The sequence below is a fragment of the Procambarus clarkii genome, chromosome 66 (genome assembly GCF_040958095.1).
Source record: "Procambarus clarkii isolate CNS0578487 chromosome 66, FALCON_Pclarkii_2.0, whole genome shotgun sequence".
Taxonomy (NCBI): domain Eukaryota; kingdom Metazoa; phylum Arthropoda; class Malacostraca; order Decapoda; family Cambaridae; genus Procambarus; species Procambarus clarkii.
Genome location: NC_091215.1, coordinates 19,537,932 through 19,564,885, shown reverse-complemented (window position 1 = coordinate 19,564,885; position 26,954 = coordinate 19,537,932). Strand labels below are relative to the sequence as shown.

The 26,954-nt window shown below is 44.0% G+C and overlaps 1 protein-coding gene across 11 annotated transcripts in view; it reads right to left on the bottom strand.

The window, feature by feature from the left end:
- Positions 1 to 26,954, bottom strand: part of LOC123769144 (probable G-protein coupled receptor Mth-like 3) — a 139,665-nt gene that overhangs the window by 65,644 nt on the left and 47,067 nt on the right. For 4 of the 11 annotated variants that reach the window (XR_011223842.1, XM_069309838.1, XM_069309840.1 and 1 more), the window contains exon 2: positions 4,003 to 5,827. Coding sequence is in view for 9 of the 11 variants with exons in the window: in XM_069309838.1 (XP_069165939.1) it covers positions 4,003 to 5,587 (1,585 nt within the window). In the remaining 2 variants the exon portion in view is untranslated. Of the gene's footprint in view, positions 1 to 276; positions 2,291 to 4,002; positions 5,828 to 22,059; positions 22,265 to 22,359; positions 22,653 to 26,954 lie in introns of those variants that run through there. The other 7 variants (XR_011223841.1, XM_045760104.2, XM_069309841.1 and 4 more) reach the window with 4 other exon arrangements.

Below are 26,954 nucleotides of genomic sequence, written 5' to 3'. Positions count from 1 at the left end.
GGTTTTATAGTAAATCGTCAATTGTATCTTCTGATTTTATAAAATCAGAAGATACAATTGACGATTTTATTGATTGATTTGATTAAATCAATAAATTGATTGATTTATTAAAATCAGAAGATACTATTAACGATTTACTATAAAACCAAAAAAACGGCCAACCTACTCATGAAAAACTCTCCAGACACAAAGCAGAACGCCTTAAAGGAGACCAACGTCGTCTATGCCTTTAAATGCCCACTTGGGGACTGTAAGCCCCAAAGAACTCAGTATATAGGCAAGACAACAACATTTTATTTTTTTAATTTTGCCCCGAGGGGCGAGTTTATTGGGCAGCGCCACTCAACTTGTGAGTGGACATACCGCCATAGCAGCATGAACAACACTCCCCAAAAGGAAGAAAACCCGCTGGGTTGTTCATCCTGTCACTTGTACCCAGACACAGCTGGGACTTGCTTAACTGTCTCAAGTGAACAGCTCCTCAAACAAGAAGATTGACATCTGTCAACCCTTAGATGGAATTACTGGTGTCGATTCCACTTTGCCTCAGATCTACAAGATCTTGTTGAAGTTCTCGGTGTACTGCTGCTCTCAGATTGTTCATTGACAATCCAAGGTTACACTCAACGTCTCCTTTAAAGGCAGATTCTTTGGCTAACTTATCAGCTCTATCATGCATTCGGAGGCCAACATGAGATGGAGACCACATGAAATGGTATAAATGGTATAACCAATGTACCAACGATGTGTCAATATTTCATTCAAAATGATCTGCTACCAGAAATTTTAGCCAAATATCCCCAGTTTGCTAACTGTAGGTAGTAACTAAGAGTGATAGTAACCTCTCCACCACTGCCCACTGGATGGGGGGCGGTGTGCAGGACAAACATATAAATTGGGACACTAGCTCTCCACATATGTCAGTTGCTTAATTTAGAAACTGTACTTGTGGTCGATCTCGAACTCATTGTTGATGTGAAGACTTATACTGAATTTTGTAACTAGCTCATCAAGATTGCAACTTGCTTAGCTAAATGAATTGTGAGGTTCAGTCCCTGAGCCCATTATGTGCCTCTGTAACCCTTTCCACTACCGCCCACAAGATGGGTATGGGGTGCATAATAAATGAACTAAACTAAACTGTCAACCCTTAAAAGCTTACGTTATCTTGCGGGTGCAAAATGGGGGAATCTTTTAAGAACAGTATCAATACAGTATTTGACAAATAGTGTTTTCCTAACTCAAACAATGTGGGGTTCAGTATTATACACATATTTCGAATGCCTCTCAGGTGTTTACATTCACGTTGATAGTGGTCAAGGCGGTGTCCGTCACTCTCATCACAAATTCTGCAACTTCGCTTATCAACAGTCGTTCCCTTTCCGTATCTCCATGGATATTTATATCCCAGACGGATTCTCGCTATTGCTGATTCTTTCCCGCGTCCTCCTCCTATTCGTCTATAATGATTGGGATTGCCAGCTGCAACCATGTTGTACCAGCGTACAGATTCACTGGTTTGTGCTTCTATCCTCCTTTCCTCAGTTACCTTGTCACGGTGATGTTGCCTGACAATACCTCTAATTTGTAGTAGAGTCTTGGGTATGAAGTATTCAATATGGTCTCCTTCAGCAGCCAGCACATCTGCTCGTTCATTCCCACATATGGGAGGATCCCATATGTGGGAATGTGGATCCATTTCTGTGGATCCCATGGGAGGGGATCCACAGAAACTTGACGACTCTTCCCTGATTGGTAAGTACTCTCACAGCTCTCTTAATTTCAGCGACTATTGCAAGATTTTCTGCCCGATTTTTACTTAGGCTTTGCAGTGCTGTTTTTGAATCGGTGCAAATCACTACACCATTAGTGTTCCGTTCAAGAAACCTTAACGCCATAACAATGGCAGTTAGCTCTGCTTGCGTTGAAGAGGCATAGTTCTCAATACGCGCTTTTTCTTCATTTCTGCGTTGGAAAGTATTATCCTTGATTACCGTGCATGCTGCACCAGCCCTGCCATTGACAGGATTAGATGACCCGTCAGTGTAGATTTGATCTAGTTCATCTCCGGCTTCTTTATAAATTTCCTCGAGATACTTGTGCCTCATTTCTTGTGGTAACATGTTGGATTTTTTCGTTGCCATTTCATTGATGATAATCTTGCATGAGTCATCCTCCCAGGGAGGTAACCTCTCTACAGGCAGGAGCTCACGGGCTTGCTCAAGCAGGTGAAGTTCTTCTAGGTAGCAGACTGATCTATGATGCCATTTTTTGCTTCTCCTGTTTCCCCCTGAAAGTAGCACAGAACTCAGTTTTTTCTTAGCAATATGGGGATCTCTGGTTATCCTAATTGCAAGCTTAGCATTCAGCTCCTTATTTCTGCTTTTAACACTGGGGAGGGACAACTCCTCTCGTAGATTAGACGTTTTGGCAGTTCTTGGAACTCCAAGAATGATTGTCATGGCTTCATTTTGAATGCTTTCAAGCCTTTTCATATCGCTTTGGGAGGTGTACAGAACTGGTGCGGCATAGTCTATAACGGAGCGCACATAGGCTGTGTACATCATTTTAAGCACGGCAATAGAGGCTCCATGTCCATCCAGGTCATAGCTTTCAGTGCCCTGAGTCGACTTTTGCATGTTCCTATGAGTTGATTGAGCTCCTCTTTCTTCCCCTTGTTAGAGCCGACAGTGACGCCAAGGTACCGATAGTGGTCAACCCATTCAAGTGTTACACCATTAATTTACAGTTCTTCATTTACAACAACATCTCTTTCCAGGCGATTAACAATGCATAAGCAACAGGGCTCCATTAAGGAACATATAATCTCTTCCCACAACCAGACCATCACCAGAGAAGTCTTAACAAACAACACAGAAATCATCGATAGGTACAGCGATAGCAGGCGGCTTGACATCTGCGAGGCACTACACATCAAAAAGTCAACACCAGCAATCAACAGCCAATTAATGCACAACTATATTCTACCCACTTCAAGACTCCGTACCAATATAGAAGCACCAAGAGGAAGTATGGGCCAATAGGCTCTTTGCAGTTACTTCCATTCTTATGCTCTCATATATCCAATTAATACCCATTGTTCCATGTTCTATCTTGTGTTTGTCAAAAGTTTGTTCACCTCATCCAAAAACTGTTGCAACATATCACCTCACCCAAGTACGAGTATATAAGCTGTTTAGTGTTAGCATAAGTAAAACTCTGTTTAGTGTTTTCAGGTTACAGTTGTGTGTGTAAACTAAAGTCTTTGAAAATGTAATAAGTTATTACGAAACGCGTTCAAGCGTCAGACTAGAAATAAAAATGAATTTTGGAGAATTGATTTTTCAGTTACCATCGACAGTAAAAAGAAACATAAGAAATATTGAGAAAATTCGTGTTAGAATTATTAATCTTACTTTTTCGGTCATATATATATATATATATATATATATATATATATATATATATATATATATATATATATATATATATATATATACATATATATACATATATATATAACTATGCATTTCTACAGCTTCCAGCCAAATATCCCCAGTTTGCAAACTGTAGGTAGTAACTAAGTGATTGTAACCTCTCCACCGCTGCCCACTGGATGGGGGGCGGTGTGTAGGACAAACATATCAATTGTGACACTAGCTCTCCACATATGTCAGTTGCTTAATTTAGAAATTGTACTTGTGGTCGATCTCGAACCCATTGTTGATGTGACGACTTATATTGAATTTTGTAACTAGCTCATCAAGATTGTAACTTGCTTAGCTAAATGAATTGTGAGGTTCAGTCCCTGAGCCCATTATGTGCCTCTGTAACCTTTTCCACTACCGCCCACAAGATGGGTATGGGGTGCATAATAAATGAACTAAACTAACTAACTTCTTTCCAATAGTTTGGGAATCATAAAGATCATGGCTCTGTCACTGACAAAATTAACAAACTAATTTGCAGTAATAGGAAGGTCACGTTGAAGACTCTTCTTACCTCTTATGATGCACTGGGTGTCGGACTGCTCCCTCACTTGGTTATTGATGATGAGGGTGATGTACGTGGACAACATGGCGGCCACCATAGATATGAGACAGCGTCCGTATGTGCGGTCTCTAAGCTCTGCCACACCCATATACACGCCAAGGGTAATTGCTAGAAACACACACGATATTCCCAGCAACACTACGTCGACAATCGTCTTCCAGGAGCAGGTGTCTTCATTTGTACACAACATGGCGCCCTCCATAATCGTACCATTTTCAGTCAGGAAAGAGTCAACGCAGTAATGGGTTGATGGGTAGCTGGTCTGGTGCTTAGGAATATGGAGGGAGCCATTTTCTAACAGGTAGAATTTATCATCATCTATTCTGAGTGGGTCCAGTTGATAAAAAGTACTACAAAGTGGATTCCCGGTCACCAAAGTCCACTTTTCTGCTGCTAACTTAACTGATGTTAGTTTTTCTTGTAAGATATGGAAAGAAGGTTCCCATATCTCTTCTACCTGAGCTGCCATTATACATTGTGGGATCAATATAATTTCATTCTTGGCACAGCATTTTCTAACACAAGTATTGTTACTACATGTCAGCTGGTGGTGCTTAACTAGATCTACATAGCAGAACTTGGCAATGTACTGTGCATCATTGTTTTTATCAAGTTCCATACCTACACAGTAATTTTGTTCAAATTGTTTTTGATCAGGCCAGAATAAGGGCGTCCATCTCAACAATGTCCCCGATACGCTATACATGAGCTCCCCTTCTTGAGTATTAAGGTATAGACGGCGAACAACTGGTATTCCATCACATGTAACATTTTTAACATTACCATCTACATCTTTCCACGGCACAAGATCGTTGTTAAATAATATCGGCGGCGCAAAGGTGTGCCGATTGCTGCTGGGGACACAAGAGTCGTCAGGAGCCAGGAGGTGTCCTGGGGGGCAGCACTGAGGTACGTGGGGAGGAGGCAGGCAAATATGAGCTACTTGGTGTAGTTCTTCACCGCGTACCAAATGCTCGATACAGTACTCTCCGAGAACCTTACTTCCATCTACCCAAACCATTTGTCCAGCAAATAAAACAAAATCGTTTGTAGCTATGTTCAAGGTCACACGTTCGGTGCCATTGCCACACTTAACATCTTCTATGCGAACGCTGCTAAAATCGCTTGTCTTGACCCAGACTGATGTTTTGTTTGCTGGATTATACACGACTACTTCAGTTGATTTTTTTCTACAAACAGAACCATCCAGCACATTATTTTTCTCACAGCGACATTTCCGAAGTGTGAAATTTAAAAAGTCGGTGTTCTGAGGAGGCAACGTGACTGGCGAGGCAGCATGTGCCTGGGTAGATGAGGCAACAAGTTCCAGAATAGATAAGGCAACAAGTGACTCAGTAGATGAGGCAGTAGGTGGCTGGGTAGATGAAGCAAATACCTCGGTAGATGAAAAAGCAAGTGATTGGGTAGATAAGGCAGCATGTGTCTGGGTAGAGGTTGCAACACAAGCTCTCCACGCTGCCACAAGGATCACCGTTGCCACCACCTCAACATTCATCAAACTCCACAGACCCATGGTATTGTGCTACCTTGAGGTTAACATGATATATCTATCAGGATCGATCAGTGTTCCCACATCCCAATCTCTAACCAGGCTCCTTGGACGATGCTCTAGTCGACCACAGTCTTTAAACGCCGCTTTACGCAGTCTGACGTGAAAATCACAGCCCTGTGGATCAGGTGTCCTTTGGAAGTGTTTACAGCCAACCACTCAGTGTGTACTGGAACAATATTTCATACAGAGGCATCAACACACCTGAAAACAAGGAAAAATAATATTTATATTATATATATATAATATATATATTTAATTATATTACAAATCAACTATGCATAGTGAACATAAAAAAGAAGAAAGAATAATGAAGGAAATAATTCGTAAAGGAATAAAAAGCACTATTCCTGACCAAAACATAGACCTGATCATATTCTATAAAACAATATCCAACTCTGGCCCCAGACATCACTCGGTTCCCCTACTCAAATCTGTGAATATGTTAGATATTAAGTCACTGCACATCCTCTCATGTGTATTATATTTTATATATTATATATTATATATATATATATATATATATTATATTATATATATATTATATTATATTATATATATATATATATATATATATATATATATATATATATATATATATATATATATATATATATATATATATGTGTGTGTGTGTGTATATCACGAAAATAAACACGTGATTAAGAATGTGACAATGTCAGACCACGGAGGAAAATGAAACAGGAATTTCCTTAAGTACTTTCGTATATTAAATACATCTTCAGAAGGAATGATTTCACAGATCGAGTGATGGGTATAAATAGGCAGGAGAGAGTGGTGAAGTGAGGTGAGGTACAATACTTGGAAAACGCAGACGGCCCATTGGCCCATCAGATGCACCCAATTGGCCCATCTGATACAGCAGACATACAAGCACAATACATAGGTAATTATAACATAAAGAGGTAAATATATACAATGAATTAGTGAGACAAATGTTTTCCAATGATCCTACTTAAATCGCCCTTTAGCTGATCTATTAGAAATGGATCTAAGTTATATAGACCACTGCTAATATTCAAATTACTTTCTTTGGTGATCTGTATCAAAGCAGATTCAATTATGTTTCTGTTATAGGTGCTTTTACAATTTGTTATTGAAGAAGCACTCTCCCAATCAATTTGGTGAGCTTTTTCTGACAAATGAACAAACAAAGCATTAGACCATGTCTTACAGAGTATTTATGTTGCGATATTCTACATTTTAAATCTTTAGATGTTTGCCCGACATAGAACTTATTACATTCCTTACAAGGTATTTTATAAATGACGCAATTATCACTACGAGGGCTGTTCCTAACTAATAGCTTACCAACAGTGTTTTCGTAGCTAAACATTACATCTATATTAAAAAGTTTCAAGGCCTTGACAATATTCTCAAACCCAGAGAAATATGGTAAACATAACACATTCTTTGGGCGAATCCTTTCACTGCATACATTATTATAATATGTACGACGTGCTTTGTTACCTTGTATGTGGTAAGGATCTCATGGAAAAGGTGGGAATTTTCTTGGCGGGCCTAGATGAATTGTCGATAGTTAAAACAATTAAAAGTGCCGAACATATGTTAGATAAATATTCAGTGGAGGCAGGTAAGCCAATTAATAGCATGGTGGCAAAAAATCACCTGAAAAGTGGGGCTTCACCTAAATTTTTTCAATGCAAGAACAGTTCCGTTTCATTTCAAGCAACTGGTAGAATCAGCCCGGGAAAGGCATGTGGCAGAAGGCATCTTAGAGCCAATTACACACAGTGAGTGGGCAGCCCCAATTGTACCAGTGTTGAAGGCAGATCGGAAATCCATGAGAATCTGTGCAGATTTCAATGAATTAAACAACCGCATACACTGTGAGAAGTTCCCTTTACCTAAGATAGATGAGTTGTTGTCAGTGGTCTGCAAGGCGGCAATCTTTTCTAAGATTGACAAAGATGCCTACTTGCAAATTCCTGTAGAGGAGGAGAACCAGGAATTGTTAGTGATTAATACCCACAAGGGGTTATTTAAGTATAAAAGACTTCCTTTTGCACTATCCTCGTCTCCAGCAATTTTTCAGAGATTCATGTCCCAGTTGTTAGTAAACATTGAAGGTGTGGCTAGCTTTTTAGATGACATTATTATATGCTGGGAGAATGAGGAAGAGTATGATGCTAGATTAGAACAGGTTTTGAATCTCCTGCAAGAGCACAACGTGAAGATTAATAAGAGTAAAGCAACATTGAAGACCAAGGCCATTGAATACCTGGGAAACCATATTTCAGGTAAGGGCTTTACTCCTTCTCACAAAAATGTAGCTGCTATAGTAGATGCCCCAGCCCCAACATCAGTTAGGGGAAGTACAGTCTTTTGTAGGGATGGTCACATATTTTTCTAAGTTCGTGAAAAACTTTTCAACAAAATTAGCACCCCTTGTATGAATTGTTAAAGATTTAAGGGCTAGATTTAAGTGGGCAGCAAGAGGGGAGAATGCCTTCAGGAATATTAAGCAGGAATTGATAAATTCTCCAGTGCTCACTAATTTTACTGGTAGACTCCCTTTAAAACTGGAGGTAGATGCTTCCCCAGTAGGAGTGGGGTGTGTATTATTACAGGAAGTCGATGGTCAGGATAAAGTAGTATATTTTGCTGGCAAGAAATTATCTCCTGCAGAACAGAATTATTGTAAGTTAGATAAAGAAGCCTTAGCTTTGGTATATGCTGTAAAAAAAACTGAGGTATTTTCTGCTGGGTAGGAAATGTCTTGCTAGAACAGACCATAAACCCCTGCTAGGATTGTTTGGCAGAGGTAAACAAATTCCAGTTAATGCCAATGCTAGAATTCAAAGATGGGCATTACTACTCTCGCAGTTTGAGTATGATTTAGAGTTTAAGCCAGGCAAGGATATTATAGTAGCTGATGCATTAAGTAGATTGCCTGTGACAGAAGAATTGAATTCCAGTATTCCAGTGGAGTATGTTAACCTGGTGGAATCTATGTCTTTTGAGGATATTTCATTCCAGACGATTAGGAAGGCAACTGGTAGAAATTCCAAATTAAATCTGTTGATGAAGTATGTCAAATATGGTTGGAAAGATAACTTATTATTGTCAGAGTATGCTGCAGTGAAGGCTGACCTTAGTATTCACCAGGATATACTCTTGTATAGGAATAGAGTGGTGGTGCCTGGGGAACTAAGATGTAAGATTTTGGAACAGCTGCATGTAGGCCATAATGGCATAAATGTTATGAAAGCAGAAGATAGAAGTTGGGTTTGGTTGCCAAAAATAGTCCAGGATATTGCTGAGGTAACAAAAAATTGTCATATTTGCTTTAATGCATTATTCTACGAACGTTCGGAAGGTGGGGCTTGGAGCCTGGATCGACCCCCTGCAAGCACAACTAGGTGAGTACACACAGGTCCTCGCTGCTGAGAGGACAACTCTCCGGGGTCGTAGTCAAAAGGCTCCGGACTCGTTTCCCGGCCGAAGCAGAAATAAATGAGCAGGTTTTTCACCCGATGCCTTTATTCACCTAGCAATAAATAGGTAACAAGGGGTTAAACAGCTGCTACGGGTTGCATCCTGGGGATGTGCATGTATGTGTGGAAGATAAATGTGAGTAGTAAATATGAGAGTAAATTAAATCAGAACTCAGTACATTAGACAAACGATGGTTAGAAAGGCGGGGCCCAAGAACATACACACACACGCACATGGCCTGAGAGTCAGACGCTTTTTCTTTACTTTGGATTAAAGGATGAAGTCAATTAAATAACAAATCAACTATGAGAACTGAGGCAGCCATACTTTTCAAACTTAAGCACCACAATGTTACAGCATCAAGAATGCATAACTCACACCTTCACCACCAAACAGATATTGCGTATATGAATTAACCACAAGGTCTGAGACCTCAACAAAAACTTGTCCAACCCCTCAGGGAACAACATCACATTCCCTGACAAGGCAGCTGCTTCAGCCTCTCCTGTGAGACTCTTGCTCCTTGAAGTTGTAGATGGAGGTGACTTCCACAACTACTTGCAGTTCACTCCACTTGTTGACCACCCGTACAGCTCCCTGCAAACACAAACCAAAACTGTCTCTATTTTCCGCTTGTTACAACTTGTAATAAAGTTGGTACATCTTGGCTTAAAGTGTTTATGACGTATTAGAACGTTGATACAACTTGCTATATTGGTTGTTATAACTGGTTAGGAGGTGTTAAAACTTGTTCGAACGTTGTACCAACGTCGTAGTTTCGGTGTGTGTTTGGCGGGAGGGTACCAGCATTTCCTTACATTTCTTCGACTCATTTGCTTCCAAGCTTCACTTATGACCTCTCATCCTACTTTCTCTCAATTTAAAGAAGCTGTCCTTGCCTCCGTGGTATCTTTGTTGTGACTATATCCCCTTTGTTTCTTTTGCCTTCACGGGTTGTGAGGCCCAATTTTCTTAACTTAGCCTCATAACTTAACCCACTTACCTCTGGCACTAATCTTGTGCAAATATATGAACTTTTCCAGTAGTTTTATGCTTCACAAGGTACGAATTCCAGGCCGGTGATGCATATTCCAGCATTAGTCTAATAAAAGTTGTGCGCATTTCCTTGAAAAGAGTCATGATTTTTCTAAACGACATTTTAACATTTTCCAACGTGCCATATCCTGCTGATGTTATCCTGTTCATATGTGCCTCTCGTATTAGTATTGGAATTATATCCAGTCCCATATATCTTTCTCCGATTCTTGTAGTTGCCCTTTCCTTATAGAGTCGATATGTTTTGGTCTCATTTCTCCCTTCCCCATCTTCACTGCCTTGCCACAACCAAGGTAGACTAAGCCCACAAACAAGGATATAGATACTATTAAAACCTGATATAAGTGAACCATCAGCAGCCGGAAACAGTAGCTAACATCGTCATGGGTCATGTTGGTACACCATTACCTTCGTCGTGCTCGGCACTGTACACCTCACCCAAGTCCTTAAGGTCAACAATTAAGATCATCACTGCTGGGAATGCTGAAGATGCAACCTTTCACCTTCGCTCCTAATAATGCTGAGGTTGGAGTCTTTCATCGTTACTTCTGGTAATGCTCAAGCTGGAACGCTTCACTTTCACTGTTGATAATGCTGAAGCATGATCATTTCTGTGATAGCTAGCAGTGAAGCAGTAGCGCTTCACTGCTAGCTATCCTGAAGCAGGAGCCCTTCATTGCTAGTAATACTAAAGCAGGAGCCCTTCTGTTATGACCAGTGTGGTCTAAGATAGTGGAATATGATATATTGCAAACAGATAAAGTGTATATATTAAGTCTGGGAACAGTTGAACCACAATGCTGCCAGATGCATGACTGATTAATATCATGTAAGCTCCTGGCTGATTTTGAGAGCCGTTAGTGAGTGAATTATTTAATTAAGAGACAACCATGCAGAAGGTTACATCATATAATGAGTCTTATTGTAAGAAATTGGTGATGGTTGTATGATTACCAATAAGAGACGTTACTGTATGAAATTTGGACTGGCCGTGGGAGCATGAGGACGTCGTTAGTGTGTGTGTGGGGGGGGGGGGGGTAGAAATAGCCTAAGCTACTCTATCTCTTTGAGATGTATTTTCTTGTCTCGCTAAATATCAGTTTGTAGCTGGGGCTGATCAAGGGCGGAGGTGTTTTGTTGACTGGTGGGATTGTTATCACCAGACAAGTCGTTATTGTCTCTTATGTACTGGCCAAGTCTTTCCCTGCTGTTATTGTGTTTTGTGGGAGTGAGGCTAGAGAGGATTTCCTTATGTAATGTGGCGTTACGAGGCATTCCAAGTTTACCTCCTTCAGAGATATAGACCTAAGTATTTTGTTTAGATCTAAGTATTTTGTTTGTGAGGCTATATTCCTGTCCCCGGGGGACACTGAGCATAAAGTAAATGTCAACGGGCAGTGCAAGGGATGTTGTTAATGGAGGGGGGGAGGCACTGTGATCAACAAACCTGTAATGCTACTCAGATTTCCTTGTGCTCAGTGGGGGGGGGGGGTATGTGATTTACATTTAGTGACAGGACATTTGATGGGAACAATCTTTCTAGGAGACCGGACCTACGTGCACCCTGCCTGGTGAGCTGTCTAGCTGTTAAACTCTAATGATATTATTATATTAGTAGCCCAGGAGCGCTGTAGAGTGGTAAGTGACACTTAATGTGACCACAAATATATCACAGCCTCGCGACAAGTGACTGGCTAGTTCGGGATCAACAATTTGTTATTATATAAAATTATTTTTATACTTATGAGAGTACAAATCGTGAAGTGATCACTGCGGATTGTAGTGATCGTCACGATTTAAGTAAGTGATGTCCTTGTTGCACGGGCCAAGGTTCCTTAAGTATTAAATTGTTTGGTGTATTATAGGTATTATCCCGCCAAACACACGACGAAACTACGACGTTGCCACAACGTTCCAACAAGTTTTAACACCCAACAAGTTGTAACATCTAATATATCAAGTTGTAACAACCAATATAGCAATTTGTAACAACGTTCTAATACGTCATATAGACGTTATGCCAAGATGTGACAACTTTATTACAAGTTGTAACAAGCGGAAAATAGGGAGAGTTATGTTGTGTTTGCTGGGATAATGGCGGCCAGGCCGGGTATGTGAGCAGCAGTGGAGCCCACGGTTGAGGGCGATGAAGCGATCCTCGGATTAAGCATCCCGGTCCTCGAACAGGCCGCGGGGACGCTAAGCCCCGAAATCATTACACACAGAAATCACAATAGCGTGATGTATCAAATGAACAAATCCACAAAGATCGTGACGAGGATTCGAACCTACGTCCGAGATCATCCCAGACGCTGCCTTAATCGACTGAGCTACGTCGATTAAGGGGAGGTGTGTGATTTTACACAACTCCCCAACTATGTTGGGGAGTTGTGTAAAACCCTGGTTTGTGTCTCGGAGAGGCTGCAGGATCCAAGTAAGTTAGGTACAACTTCTGGTTTCAAACTCTTTTGACCATGTCGTAGCTCAAAAAAAAAAATCCCCCCTTGTGGATTTGTTCATTTGATGCATCACGTTAGTGTGATTTCTGTGTGTGATGATGTAAGGGCGAAGAGGGAGAACGGCCTATTGACATAGCTCGGGTGCAGGGTGGGTGGGTTGTGTAAAAGCCTGGGGCCAGATTCACGAAAGCACTTACGCAAGCACTTACGTACGTGTACATCTTTCCTCAATCTTTAATGGCGTTGGTTACATTTATTAAACAGTTTACAAGCATGAAAACTTTCTATTCAACTGTTGGTATTGTTATAAACAGCCTCCTGGTGCTTCGGAGCTCATTAACTGTTTAATAATTGGAAACAAAGCCGCCAAAGATTGAGAAAAGATGTATAGGTTCGTAAGTGCTTGCGTAAGTGCTTTCGTGAATCTGGCCTCTGGTTTGTGCCTCGGAGAGGCTACGGGATCCATTAAGTTCAGTAGAACTTCGGTTTCAACCCTTTTACTCTGTCGTAGCTCAGTCGATTAAGGCAGTGTCTGGGATGCTCCCGGACGCAGGTTCGAATCCTCGTCACGGCCCTTGTGGATTTGTTCATAAAGATGGTCAGTCCTGTAAAGAGGTGCCTATACTGAGGGACGCGGCTGTTACGCACTCTCTAAATTTGGAGGGTGCAGCGCCAACACATCCTGCTGTTTAGATGGTACTTTTTACAACTATGCGGACCATCGTACATATATTGACGCAAAAGTCAATTATATAGTAAAATTTGGTGTATTCACTTTATAGAGTCCGAAAAATAAAGCTAAAAAAACACTTTAATATCTCTAGGCCTAGTATAGTACATATATGTACTATATTAAGCCTCAGATAGCGTGTATTAGGCCTAGGAAGGTTAGGTTAATTTAGATTTCCTTTGCAACATAAATACAAAGCCGTTTCCAGTTTGTCTAAATTCAATAGTACCGATTTCTACTTTCTAATTGCCTTTTACATCAATATATGCACGATGGTCCTCACTGTTATTATAAGTACTAGCTAAACAGAAGGATGGGCTAGCAGTGCAGGCCACATGCACTCTAGACACTCGGGAGGTGACGGTGATTGAAGGTGTAACAAGTCGTACTCAACCAGTGCCACTCCACATGATAACCTTACAAACATATTGTCACTAAGGTATTTGTACAGCTGGAGTGAACCCCTATTTACCTGTTCCCAATGTTGATTTTATTTTAGGGAATGAGCTGCAGGTCATAAGGTAGGTTCTAAAGTTACTAGTATGCTGGCAAGTCCTAAGTTTTTACCAGAGTCAACAGCCGTAGACGATGTGTTCTACCATGCGTGTGCAGTGACCCGGTCAATGGGTGGAACTTGTAAGGGCAACCCTGTGGTCCCCAAGGTTGTCTGGCCCGAGGTCACTATGAGCGCTCCAAAGGGAGACAGTGACGTGTCCTGGTTGATACCTGGTTGATGGGGTTCTGGGAGTTCTTCTACTCCCCAAGCCCGGCCCGAGGCCAGGCTTGACTTGTGAGAGTTTGGTCCACTAGTTTGTGGACACCTTGTGGACACGTCCTTTTGCCATGGACGTGTGCACCTTGTGGACACGTCCATGGCAAAAGTAGACAATGAGGCAGGGGTGAGAGCGTCCCCCAACAGCTCTTGGTGAGAGTAAAGCCCCCCCCCAACAGCTCTTCGTGAGAGTGGAGTGCCCACCAACAGCTCCTACTGAGAGTAGAGAGCCCACCAACAGCTCCTGCTGAGAGTAGAGAGCCCACCAACAGCTCCTGCTGAGAGTAAAGAGCCCACCAACAGCTCCTACTGAGAGTAGAGAGCCCACCAACAGCTCCTACTGAGAGTAAAGAGCCCACCAACAGCTCCTACTGAGAGTAAAGAGCCCACCAACAGCTCCTGCTGAGAGTAGAGAGCCCACCAACAGCTCCTGCTGAGAGTAGAGAGCCCACCAACAGCTCCTGCTGAGAGTAGAGAGCCCACCAACAGTTCCTACTGAGAGTGGAGTGCCCACCAACAGCTCCTGGTGAGAGTGGAGAGCCCACCAACAGCTCCTACTGAGAGTGGAGTGCCCACCAACAGCTCCTGGTGAGAGTGGAGAGCCCACCAACAGCTCCTACTGAGAGTGGAGAGGGTGAGGAGACAACTACACTTCCTTCATCGCATCAGACCTCGACCCAACAGTCACCTTAAATGAGGGACTGTTAAATGAACTACAGAAGGATGACACAAGCCTAAAAGAGTGTCATGGTGCAGCTCTGAGGGTGAAATTGTCCACTTAGCAACAGGATACTATTATGAGGATCAGCGTTTGATGAGAACATGACGATCCTTGCCACATGTTTGGGAGGGGAGTTCCAGTTGGTAGGACCCAGAGTGTAAATATAGAAGGTCATTTCAGTCGTTCATGATGATCCCATGACGGGACATCAAGATGATTCTATTACATGAACACCACTCTGCCAGAGTTGACGTGAACACCACTCTCCACACCCATACACCCCCTCCCCGCCTTCCCTCATCAACATCATAATACAGAACATTCATATAACGATTACATTAAGAAAATTTGTTTGAACAAACTCGGTTCCCTCAACATAATATCCCAGAGATACGCCACAACACTTGTTACTATGTTGGTGTATGGTCCAAGTATTCTTAGTGTGTTGGTGTTGGAGTATGGTCCAAGTATTCTTAGTATGTTGGTGTTGGAGTATGGTCCAAGTATTCTTAGTATGTTGGTGTTGGAGTATGGTCCAAGTATTCTTAGTGTGTTGGTGTCGGAGTATGGTCCAAGTATTCTTAGTGTGTTGGTGTTGGAGTATGGTCCAAGTATTCTTAGTATGTTGGTGTCGGAGTATGGTCCAAGTATTCTTAGTATGTTGGTGTTGGAGTATGGTCCAAGTATTCGTAGTATGTTGGTGTTGGAGTATGGTCCAAGTATTCTTAGTATGTTGGTGTCGGAGTATGGTCCAAGTATTCTTAGTATGTTGGTGTCGGAGTATGGTCCAAGTATTCTTAGTATGTTGGTGTTGGAGTATGGTCCAAGTATTCGTAGTATGTTGGTGTTGGAGTATGGTCCAAGTATTCTTAGTATGTTGGTGTTGGAGTATGGTCCAAGTATTCTTAGTATGTTGGTGTTGGAGTATGGTCCAAGTATTCTTAGTATGTTGGTGTTGGAGTATGGTCCAAGTATTCTTAGTATGTTGGTGTTGGAGTATGGTCCAAGTATTCTTAGTATGTTGGTGTTGGAGTATGGTCCAAGTATTCTTAGTATGTTGGTGTCGGAGTATGGTCCAAGTATTCTTAGTATGTTGGTGTTGGAGTATGGTCCAAGTATTCGTAGTATGTTGGTGTTGGAGTATGGTCCAAGTATTCTTAGTATGTTGGTGTTGGAGTATGGTCCAAGTATTCTTAGTATGTTGGTGTCGGAGTATGGTCCAAGTATTCTTAGTATGTTGGTGTCGGAGTATGGTCCAAGTATTCTTAGTATGTTGGTGTTGGAGTATGGTCCAAGTATTCGTAGTATGTTGGTGTTGGAGTATGGTCCAAGTATTCTTAGTATGTTGGTGTTGGAGTATGGTCCAAGTATTCTTAGTATGTTGGTGTCGGAGTATGGTCCAAGTATTCTTAGTATGTTGGTGTCGGAGTATGGTCCAAGTATTCTTAGTGTGCTGGTGATATTAACTCTCCTGGTCAGAGGCACGACAGGACGGGCGTCGTCTTGATAACCGACTTACCTATAGTGCCATCCGGCCACGGTGGACACCCTCAACACCAGCGTGTGCGTGTCCGGCGCCACCCCCGTGTGCGTGTGCGTGTCCGGCGCCACTCCCGTGTGCGTGTCCGGCGCCACTCCCGTGTGCGTGTCCGGCACCACTCCCGTGTGCGTGTCCGGCACCACTCCCGTGTGCGTGTCTAGGTGACCGGTGGTCAGAGCATATGGCACTACTATCAGCCCCGTGTGGCCGGCCACGGCTCACACGGGGACACATCCTGGACGAGCGCGCCAGACCAGTCCATTTGTTTATTAAAGACACTCGCCAGTTAGAATGATTTAGAGCCGTTAAGTTCTAACAACAGTTTAAACTCCTCAGCAATTGGGGGACACTACAGGAGGGCCTGTTGGTCCATACTTGGCGGGTCCCGTTTAAATCCACCTTCTCTCAACAGATCTCTTGCCCTGTCCATGGAGGACAGAAGAAACAACCCGTTCTCGCAAATTCGTAAAGTCAATATTGACTTATTAACTACGTGCATAGGTGATATACTAAACATAATAGATACCCTTAAAAAGATTCATAGAAAACACCGACCTTACCTAACCTTGTTAGTATCTTAAGATAAGCATCTTATTACTTCCTAATTACAATTATTTCTTAACCTATACCTATTATAGGTTAGGTAATAATTGTAATTACGAAGCAATAAGATGCTTATCTTAAGATACTAACAAGGTTAGGTAAGGTCGGTGTTTTCTATGAATCTTTTTAAGGGTATCTATTATGTTTAGTATATCACCTATGCACGTAGTTAATAAGTCAATATTGACTTTACGAATTTGCGAGAACGGGTTGCAACAAAATGTATATATGCTGGTTAGCATTGTAAACGTGTGGCTACATCTGTGGTAGAGAAAAACAAATAATTGTCTCAAAACTTTTTAATTGTATATCTAAATGCTAGGTGACGACCCATTCCACTCATCCACAACCCTAATCTCGAACGAGTACACCATATTCCTTCCTAAAACGAAATTTATCGTGCTTGTACCCATGTTTGCGGGTTGTGAGCTGTTCTGACTGGTCACCCCCCCCCCCACCTTGCTTATGTACCCAACCCACTTGAGAACCTCAATCATATCCACCCTTCTCATGCGGGTCTCCTGCGGCTCTCCTGCGGGTACAGATTAACGCAAAATTTGTCCTCGTGGAAATGGTGCCTTGAGACCACCTTCTCTCTATTTTACCTCGAGAGTCTATGCCCTCCAAACACACACCGAAACTACGACGTTGGTACAACGTTCGAACAAGTTTTAACACCACCTAACCAGTTATAACAACCAATATATCAAGTTGTAACAACGTTCCAATACGTCATAAACACATTAAGCCAAGATGTAACAACTTTATTACAAGTTGTTACAAGCAGAAAATAGAGACAGTTTCGGTTTGTTTCCAGGGTGTACACTCTGTAGTATGGTAACAGGGTAGTAGTGCAAGTGGGGCCTTACCAGTGCTGGATACCTTACCTACCTGACCGTTTTGATGGTTCCGAGGATCAACGTCCCGCTGGTCCAGTCTCTGACTAAGCTTTTTGGTTGGTGGTCTGGTCAACCAGGCTGTTATACACACAGCTGCTCGTTATCTGACATATGAGGCATAGACCGGATAATATTCGTGCTTCTGTTGCCGACACATCTTATCATAAACCCAAGTGCCCTGTTTGTTTTATTTCGCGTATTGGCGTCTCGGCCTCTGGTCGCTGGTAAACATGACTCCAAAGTCTCTTTCCCTGTAGCAAACAAGTCGACCAATGACCATAAATTTTTGTTATCCTCTATTTCAAAACTACAGCATGATTGTGATGTGGACTACAACATCACTGTCCTCCATACCTGCAGCATACCTGGAGTGGGTTTTGGGAGTTCTACTTCTACTATTTCTACTCCAATAGACTGTTGCTTGGAGCGGGTCGCAGGCCCCATATACCATACCACATACCCACATGGTTTTCCGGCACTTCCTGCAGGAACGTGTCTAATCTTTTCTTGAAGAAGTCCGTTTTTGTTCTGGCAATATTTAAGGCATTTATATTCTTTACATTAAATTGCATTTGCCATATTTAAGCTCCTGACTGTTTTGGCTATGGAGTAGTAGCGGCTAGGATGTCTTTACCTTGTATGCTGTCAAGTTCATGTATGCTTATTGAAATAAGAAAGAAATACATCTCAAAGGGATAGAGTAGCTTAGGCTATTTCTACCCCCCCCCCCTGTATGCTGTCACTCGCGTACAGGGAGCTGTTTCTCCTCTCACCCCTATTTCCCTCATTGTCTCTCCTTCTCTCCCAATACAATAAGAGCGAATGCCAGTACGTCTTCATAATTAATGAAATATTACAAATAAATAGTTACCCGTTTGCTTTGAATCTGGGAAGGTGGTGGGTCGGCCTTCGGGAGGAGGTGGGAGGAGGGGGGGGGGCGGTATTGACGTTGCGTGTTTTATGGTAATACGGCCAAAGTATAATAGCAGAAAATTTATGTTAATTTTTCCGACATCAGTGAATAATGCTGTATCTCAACTATAAGAGTTTGTCTGCCCAAAGTTGGAGGGCGGACGATTGGGGTTAGCCTCACCCAACTGTGCAGGGGAATTGAAATTGAAATTGAAATAAGTTTATTGAGGTAAAATACACACACAGGGATGAGGTAGCTCAAGCTATTCTCACCCCATTCAGTACAACGTGTTAATATATACATAGACACACATCACAAATAAACATATTACCAAACATTCTGAGAGGTAAACATATACATTTCCTCCTTCACAAGTAGTATGGTATCAGACGTACACACATACGAGTGCAGGGGAATGTTCTGTGATATAGGCTGGCCGGGGTCGGCCAAGTTAAAGTTTTAAGAATATTACCATTTATAAAGACCATCCCCCCATGCGATTTCCACGGAGTCAATTATGAAATATTGGGTATGATGTTCCTATTGTTTTTAGTGATTGAAGTGTTTTTCAGTTGTTGAAGTGCTTCATAATAAATTTTCTGAGAGAATGGAGAGAGGGGGAGCATGGGGGGGGGGGGAAGGGGTAGCGAATTTGGGAACAAAGGGGAGGTACCAAGGGCATTGGGAAGAGAGGGGAAGAGACCCGGATGCAGCTGGGTACCCCTATACATGTATAAATGGAAACGTCTATGTTCGAGGTTGGTGAGAAGGTGGTAGGGTTGGGAGAGGGGGAGAGTGGAGAAAAGGGGAAAATGGGGAAGTTTAGAGGGAAGAGGAGATGGGGGGAAGTGGAGAGGACAGGAATAGGGGAAGAGGGGAAAAAGGGGAAGGGATAGATGGGGGAAGTGGAGGAAAGTGGGGATGGAAAAAGAAGGGGAAAGGAATGGACGGGGGGGGGGGGGAGGTAGGGGAGAGACAGACAATCGTGGGCACCGCCGGGTTCCCCTTTTAGTATTACTATAAGAAAAAATTACTGCTTTGATTGTTTCCAAAATATTTAGACAGCCATATCCGGCGACGAGTGGCACAAATGGTGGTGGGGGTCAGTATGGCACCGTGGCACGCGGCTCCCTCTTGAATTCTGGCGATCCCCCAACCAGCCTATGTCCGTCCCTACCCCCAGCCCATTACCCTGAAAAGTTGGGCGAGTCTAACCCTTAAGCGTCTAGCCTTCAAACATAGACAGACAATCAAATAGACATTCTCATAGACGGCGACACTGATCTTTCTCCACCTCCTTTGCTATCTCTTGGCACACTACATGTAACCTTTCATACAGACTCTACCCTATAGTTACCCTACCCTAGGGTAGGGTAACTATAGGGTAGAGTCATGAGGGATGAGGCAGGAGTGTGTGGGATGAGGCAGGAGCGTGTGGGATGAGGCAGGAGTGTGTGGGATGAGGCAGGAGCGTGTGGGATGAAGCAGGAGCATGTGGGATGAGGCAGGAGTGTGTGGGATGAGGCACGACCGTGTGGGATGAGGCAGGAGTGTGTGGGATGAGGCACGACCGTGTGGGATGAGGCAGGAGTGTGTGGGATGAGGCACGACCGTGTGGGATGAGGCAGGAGCGTGTGGGGTGAGGCAGGAGCGTGTGGGATGAGGCAGGAGCGTGTGGGATGAGGCAGGAGCATGTGGGATGAGGCAGGAGTGTGTGGGATGAAGCAGGAGCGTGTGGGATGAGGCAGGAGTGTGTGGGATGAAGCAGGAGCGTGTGGTGAGGGTGAGGCAGAGACACTTGGAGCATGGAGTAAGAGATTAGGAGAGTGTTGACAGTTAACACCAGCAATATCTGAGATGCCGCAACAATGGTCACTGTTATCAGCACAGAGGGCCGGGGGGGGGGGCTTCCTGAGGATATGGCGCACTTACACAGCTCTTTCAAATATTTAATCTTTTACAGTAATAAACGCTCCGTGTTAAGGTTACCTGATCTACATGCATCAGGTTCTTCATAAATATCTCATAATCACCTTTACGAAAATCTGGGCTTTACTGGTGTTCTCTCACACCTCGTCCTTAGCTGTCTGTGTTCACGTTCAAGTATGTTTATTGAGACAAGAAAGAAATACATCTCAAAGGGATAGAGTAGCTTAGGCTATTTCTACCCCCCCCCTTTGTGTTCACTTTTACCTAACTCACCCCCTATTTTATATTATTAATTGTATCATATTTTCTAGAGATCACTTTCATCGCTTAGTTTAGTCCAAATTGTTTCCTGTGAGTGAGCTTCTCTTTTATTAAATACACTAGGCTTGAGGGTCACTCTGTCCTTCCAATGTCTTCCCTAAATACTTATTAACAAGCTTTAAAATGATAAGATTTTATCCCAACATTTGTTCTCCACATGTTCAGTTCGGTCAAGGTGTCTACGGGTCTCCCGCTGCCATCACACACAAGGCCACGATCTCCCCAATAGTTTAAACCCTGACAAAAGGTAACTCTACTATACTATTTGACACAGAAGTTGTCTGTAAATTGTATTACAGTTACCGCCTGCACTATCTGTCTAGCCGCCAGTTGATACCAAATATGGTGGACAGCCAGTCACTGCCAGCGTCGTGGACATCCAGTCACTGCCAGCGTCGTGGACTGCCAGTCACTGCCAGCGTCGTGGACTGCCAGTCACTGCCAGCGTCGTGGACATCCAGTCACTGCCAGCGTCGTGGACTGCCAGTCACTGCCAGCGTCGTGGACATCCAGTCACTGCCAGCGTCGTGGACATCCAGTCACTGCCAGCGTCGTGGACAGCCAGTCACTGCCAGCATCGTGGACAGCCAGTCACTGCCAGCATCGTGGACAGCCAGTCACTGCCAGCATCGTGGACATCCAGTCACTGCCAGCATCGTGGACAGCCAGTCACTGCCAGCATCGTGGACAGCCAGTCACTGCCAGCGTCGTGGACATCCAGTCACTGCCAGCGTTTCTTCTGGGCAGAAGACCACACATGACTGGGATCTCTTGGTGCTACTTCTCTAGTGGTACCCTATACATGGCAAGCAATGCCTCATTCCAATGTTTTCCAGTGTCTTTGCCCCCTGCATTGAAGCAAATAACTGGAAGGTTCCCATTCCATTACTGCTCAAGAGGAAGCCCACTAACATCTGTTTTCTGTGCTTGTTTCAATAACTTACACCTTATAAGTAACCACTCATCAACAATTATAATGTTCATGCATTTAGTGTCAATATTCCTGATCATACCTAGGTTTTTGATGATTTCATCCACACAGCATTCATCTTGGAGGAAGTGAAGAGCTTTTCCACTCAGTTTATACCTAATCACTAGTCGTCTTAAATGTCAAGCTTTCCTTGGTAGTTAAATTATTTTTTCACTCTCAAGACAGCATTTCGGAAGGTTCGCCGACCAAGGCAATGTCGTAGCCTCTCACACACCACTGACTGGAAACGTCTGCTCAGTGTCTCCTCCACAGAAGCTGAGAGCACATGAGCATCTCTTGAAAATAAAGGCACTTCAGTCACAAGAAACAATATCTGACTTACCTAACAGTGATGAAGCCCGGTCCTAGACGTCTTTTCAAGTATCATTGGACTGAAAACACTTTACTGGATCTAATCTTTATAACTAAATCCCATATATAATGTATAAATAAACTGCTAAAAATGTTCTCCAAGTGAGACCATTTATATTTTTATAATGAGAGAAGCGTCCAGGGGGACGCCGCCTGCACTACTGTCAGGTGGGCGCGTCACCAGCTCAGGAAAGCCCGCGGGGACCGGCGTTGCCCTCACATTATCTATGATAAACACCCCAGTAACACCATAATGCAACAGGTGGCACACGCTCCACCACCTTTATGGACCACACGAATTAAATCATTCTTGCACAACAGGATACTACTGTTAAGGAGTTTCAGCGAATAGCGGCGGAGGCGTAGGCGGTGGTGGTGCCGTGAAGGCGTAGGTGGAGGTGCCGTGGAGGCGTAGGTGGTGGTGCCGTGAAGGCGTAGGTGGTGGTGCCGTGGAGGCATAGGTGGTGGTGGTGCCGTGAAGGCGTAGGTGGTGGTGGTGCCGTGAAGGCGCAGGCGGTGGTGGTGCCGTGAAGGCGCAGGCGGTGGTGGTGCCGTGAAGGCGCAGGCGGTGGTGGTGCCGTGAAGGCGCAGGCGGTGGTGGTGCCGTGAAGGCGCAGGCGGTGGTGGTGCCGTGAAGGCGCAGGCGGTGGTGGTGCCGTGAAGGCGCAGGCGGTGGTGGTGCCGTGAAGGCGCAGGCGGTGGTGGTGCCGTGAAGGCGCAGGCGGTGGTGGTGCCGTGAAGGCGCAGGCGGTGGTGGTGCTGTGAAGGCGCAGGCGGTGGTGGTGCCGTGAAGGCGCAGGCGGTGGTGGTGCCGTGAAGGCGTAGGCGGTGGTGGTGCCGTGGAGGCGTAGGTGGTGGTGCCGTGAAGGCGTAGGCGGTGGTGGTGCCGTGAAGGCGCAGGCGGTGGTGGTGCCGTGAAGGCGCAGGCGGTGGTGGTGCCGTGAAGGCGCAGGCGGTGGTGGTGCCGTGAAGGCGCAGGCGGTGGTGGTGCCGTGAAGGCGCAGGCGGTGGTGGTGCCGTGAAGGCGCAGGCGGTGGTGGTGCCGTGAAGGCGCAGGCGGTGGTGGTGCCGTGAAGGCGCAGGCGGTGGTGGTGCCGTGAAGGCGCAGGCGGTGGTGGTGCCGTGAAGGCGCAGGCGGTGGTGGTGCCGTGAAGGCGCAGGCGGTGGTGGTGCCGTGAAGGCGCAGGCGGTGGTGGTGCCGTGAAGGCGTAGGCGGTGGTGGTGCCGTGAAGGCGCAGGCGGTGGTGGTGCCGTGAAGGCGCAGGCAGTGGTGGTGCCGTGAAGGCGCAGGCGGTGGTGGTGCCGTGGAGGCGCAGGCGGTGGTGGTGCCGTGAAGGCGTAGGCGGTGGTGGTGCCGTGAAGGCGCAGGCGGTGGTGGTGCCGTGAAGGCGCAGGCGGTGGTGGTGCCGTGAAGGCGTAGGCGGTGGTGGTGCCGTGAAGGCGCAGGCGGTGGTGGTGCCGTGAAGGCGTAGGCGGTGGTGGTGCCGTGGAGGCGTAGGTGGTGGTGCCGTGAAGGCGTAGGTGGTGGTGGTGCCGTGAAGGCGCAGGCGGTGGTGGTGCCGTGAAGGCGCAGGCGGTGGTGGTGCCGTGAAGGCGTAGGCGGTGGTGGTGCCGTGAAGGCGCAGGCGGTGGTGGTGCCGTGGAGGCGCAGGCGGTGGTGGTGCCGTGGAGGCGGGTGATGGATATATATAAATATAAATATATAAATACAAATATATATATATATATATATATATATATATATATATATATATATATATATATATAAATATATATATATATATATAAATATATATATATATATATATATATATATATATAAATATATATATATATATAAATATATATATATATATATATATATATATATATATATATATATATATATATATAAAACTTTAGAACACTTTCCCACTCTTTGGTGGGAAAGTGTTTTAAAGTTGTAAAACTTCACTTGCGTGTTTAGGCAAGTTGTGCATTATTAAATATATATATTATGTATTATATATATTATGTATTATGTATTATGTATATGATGTAGCGGGGATACAGGACCCCCACTACACGGAATGCGACACGAAATGGGGTGCCATGGCAGACCCAGCACTCAGACCAACCATGCCGAAAGCCAAGAAACAATCCAGCTGGGACAGCCCCATTGTAGACAAAGAAGCCACAGCTTTGCTGGAGGCAGCAACAACCCCCAGTGATCGTGCACGCCTCACAGCTGTGCAGGCTCCCCATGCAGGGGACTTCCTTTTGGCAGTCCCAATGTCTGCGACAGGCACACGTCTTGATCCGCAGGAGCTCAGTATTGCAGTCGCTCTCCGTCTTGCTGCCCCTATCCACACTGTTCATAGGTGTATTTGCGGCGAGGCAGATGCTGACGAATATGGATTGCATGGCCTGCACTGTGGAAAATCTGGTGGTTGGCACACTAGACACGACGAAGTCAATGACATCATTAAAAGAAGCCTTGCCTCTGCTCAGTGTCCAGCGGAGAGAGAGCCCCGCAACCTACTGAACCGTGACTCTGTTAGCTTTGCCGGCCGACCAGACACTGCGACCGTGGAAGGGTGGCAGACAGTTGGCATGGGACTATACTTGTGTATCCACCCTGGCAACCACATACATCAACCTCTCTGCCGGCACAGTAGGAGCCGCGGCGACACGCAGAGAAAGAGACAAGTCAGCCAAGTACAGGCAATTAGATCATCGGTACAACTTCGTTCCAATAGGGTCTGAGACCCTAGGCCCATGGTTAGAGAGTGCAAGAAGGTTTCTTAAAGATCTTGGTTCCAAGCTCATTGACACCACAAGAGACCCTAGAGCAGCAAGTTTTCTCTTTCAGCGCCTCAGTGTCGCGATCCAGAGGGGGAATGCCCGCTGCATCCTCGGTTCATGCCCGGCGTCGGAGGAGTTCGAGGAAATCTACAGCCTCTAGGAAGTGAACTTTTTTGTGTGTCCTCTTAATGTTAATTTTTTGTATAAAATCAGATATGTAACTGTATAACCTTACATAATAAAGTGTACACCATAATAAAAAAAGGGGGGTGGTAGGAGAAGCGAACACTCTTACGGATTCAGAGTTAAATGACAAGTTTTTCCCTGAATGCTCTGTGTTCCCTTCTCTGAGGCTGTGGGTCCCTATAATTGCACCAGTGGTGGTACCCCCCTATATATATATATATATATATATATATATATATATATATATATATATATATATATATATATATATATATATATATATATATATATATATGAATATATATATATGAACAAGCCTGAATGGTACCGAGGCATATATGCAACTGAAAACTCAACACCCCAGAAGTGACTCGAACCCATATTGCCAGGAGCACTATGCAACTGGTGTACAACAGACCTTAACCACTCAACCATCATGACCGTACAAAAGAGGATGTTAGCCAAGGCTATTTGCCCATCATCCACACAGCACTTTGATGGTAATCTTGGGCATAGTTATTTTATCAAATCACCTCATTTTGTGGAGCCTCGTGAGCAACACAAATGCAAACAAGCTTGAATGTTCCGAATATATGCAACAGAAAACTCCACACCCCAGATGTGACTCGACCCTTGGTTACCATCATCTTTTGTACGGTCGTGATGGTCGAGTGATTAAAGTCTCCTGTACACCAGTTGCATAGTGCTCCTGGCAGTATGGGTTCGGGTCACTTTTGGAGTGTGGAGTTTTCAGTTTTATAATATATATATATATATATATATATATATATATATATATATATATATATATATATATATATATATATATATATATATATATATATATATGACATTAAACACAACAGCATTGTGACCATTGTTCATTTTACACTCTGCTTTGAGGAACGGGCAGGACTTGAGAAAGTCTTTGAAGCTGTGAGAGGATCGTCTGTTTTATGTTAATATGGCCAAAGTAGGAATAGCAAAAAATTTATGTTAATTTTTAAATAGTTAACAAATAATGATGTATATTACTTAAATATTTTTTTATTCATTAGTATTTTCTTCAAAATATTTAGCTAGGTGTAGACAGGTGGGAGGGTGGGTTTGTTTCCAAAAATCGGCACGGGGGTCGGAATGTGACCATGGCACGCTGTTTTCTCTTGAATTCTGGTGACTCCGACTAGCATATGTCCGTCACGTAGCCCAGCCCATTCCCCTGCCAAGTTCGGGGAAGCTCCAAGAGTCTGGCCTCCTACCTTGGACACACAGAGAGAGGTTCTTATATGGATTAGCTCTAGGTTCTGAACTCTGAACTTCCAACTTGTGAATAAAACTGAATAAATTAAGAAGGGAAGTGATTGTAGGAAAAACAATTTGAAGATCTTCCGTTGAAGTTTTTTTTTTTAAGGCAAAGCAGGAGTTAGGATATCCGGTGAGGCGGCCAAGAACATTTGTGCCCACTATCTAGGGCTTTGTTTTAGTGTTATAGTTATAGGTGAAGTGAACTGTGGCCCGTTTTTTATGATTTATGTGAAAAATTTGAATTGGTTTCTCCTGCCTGTTCCCCACTCTGGTCACTCCACACTACACTAC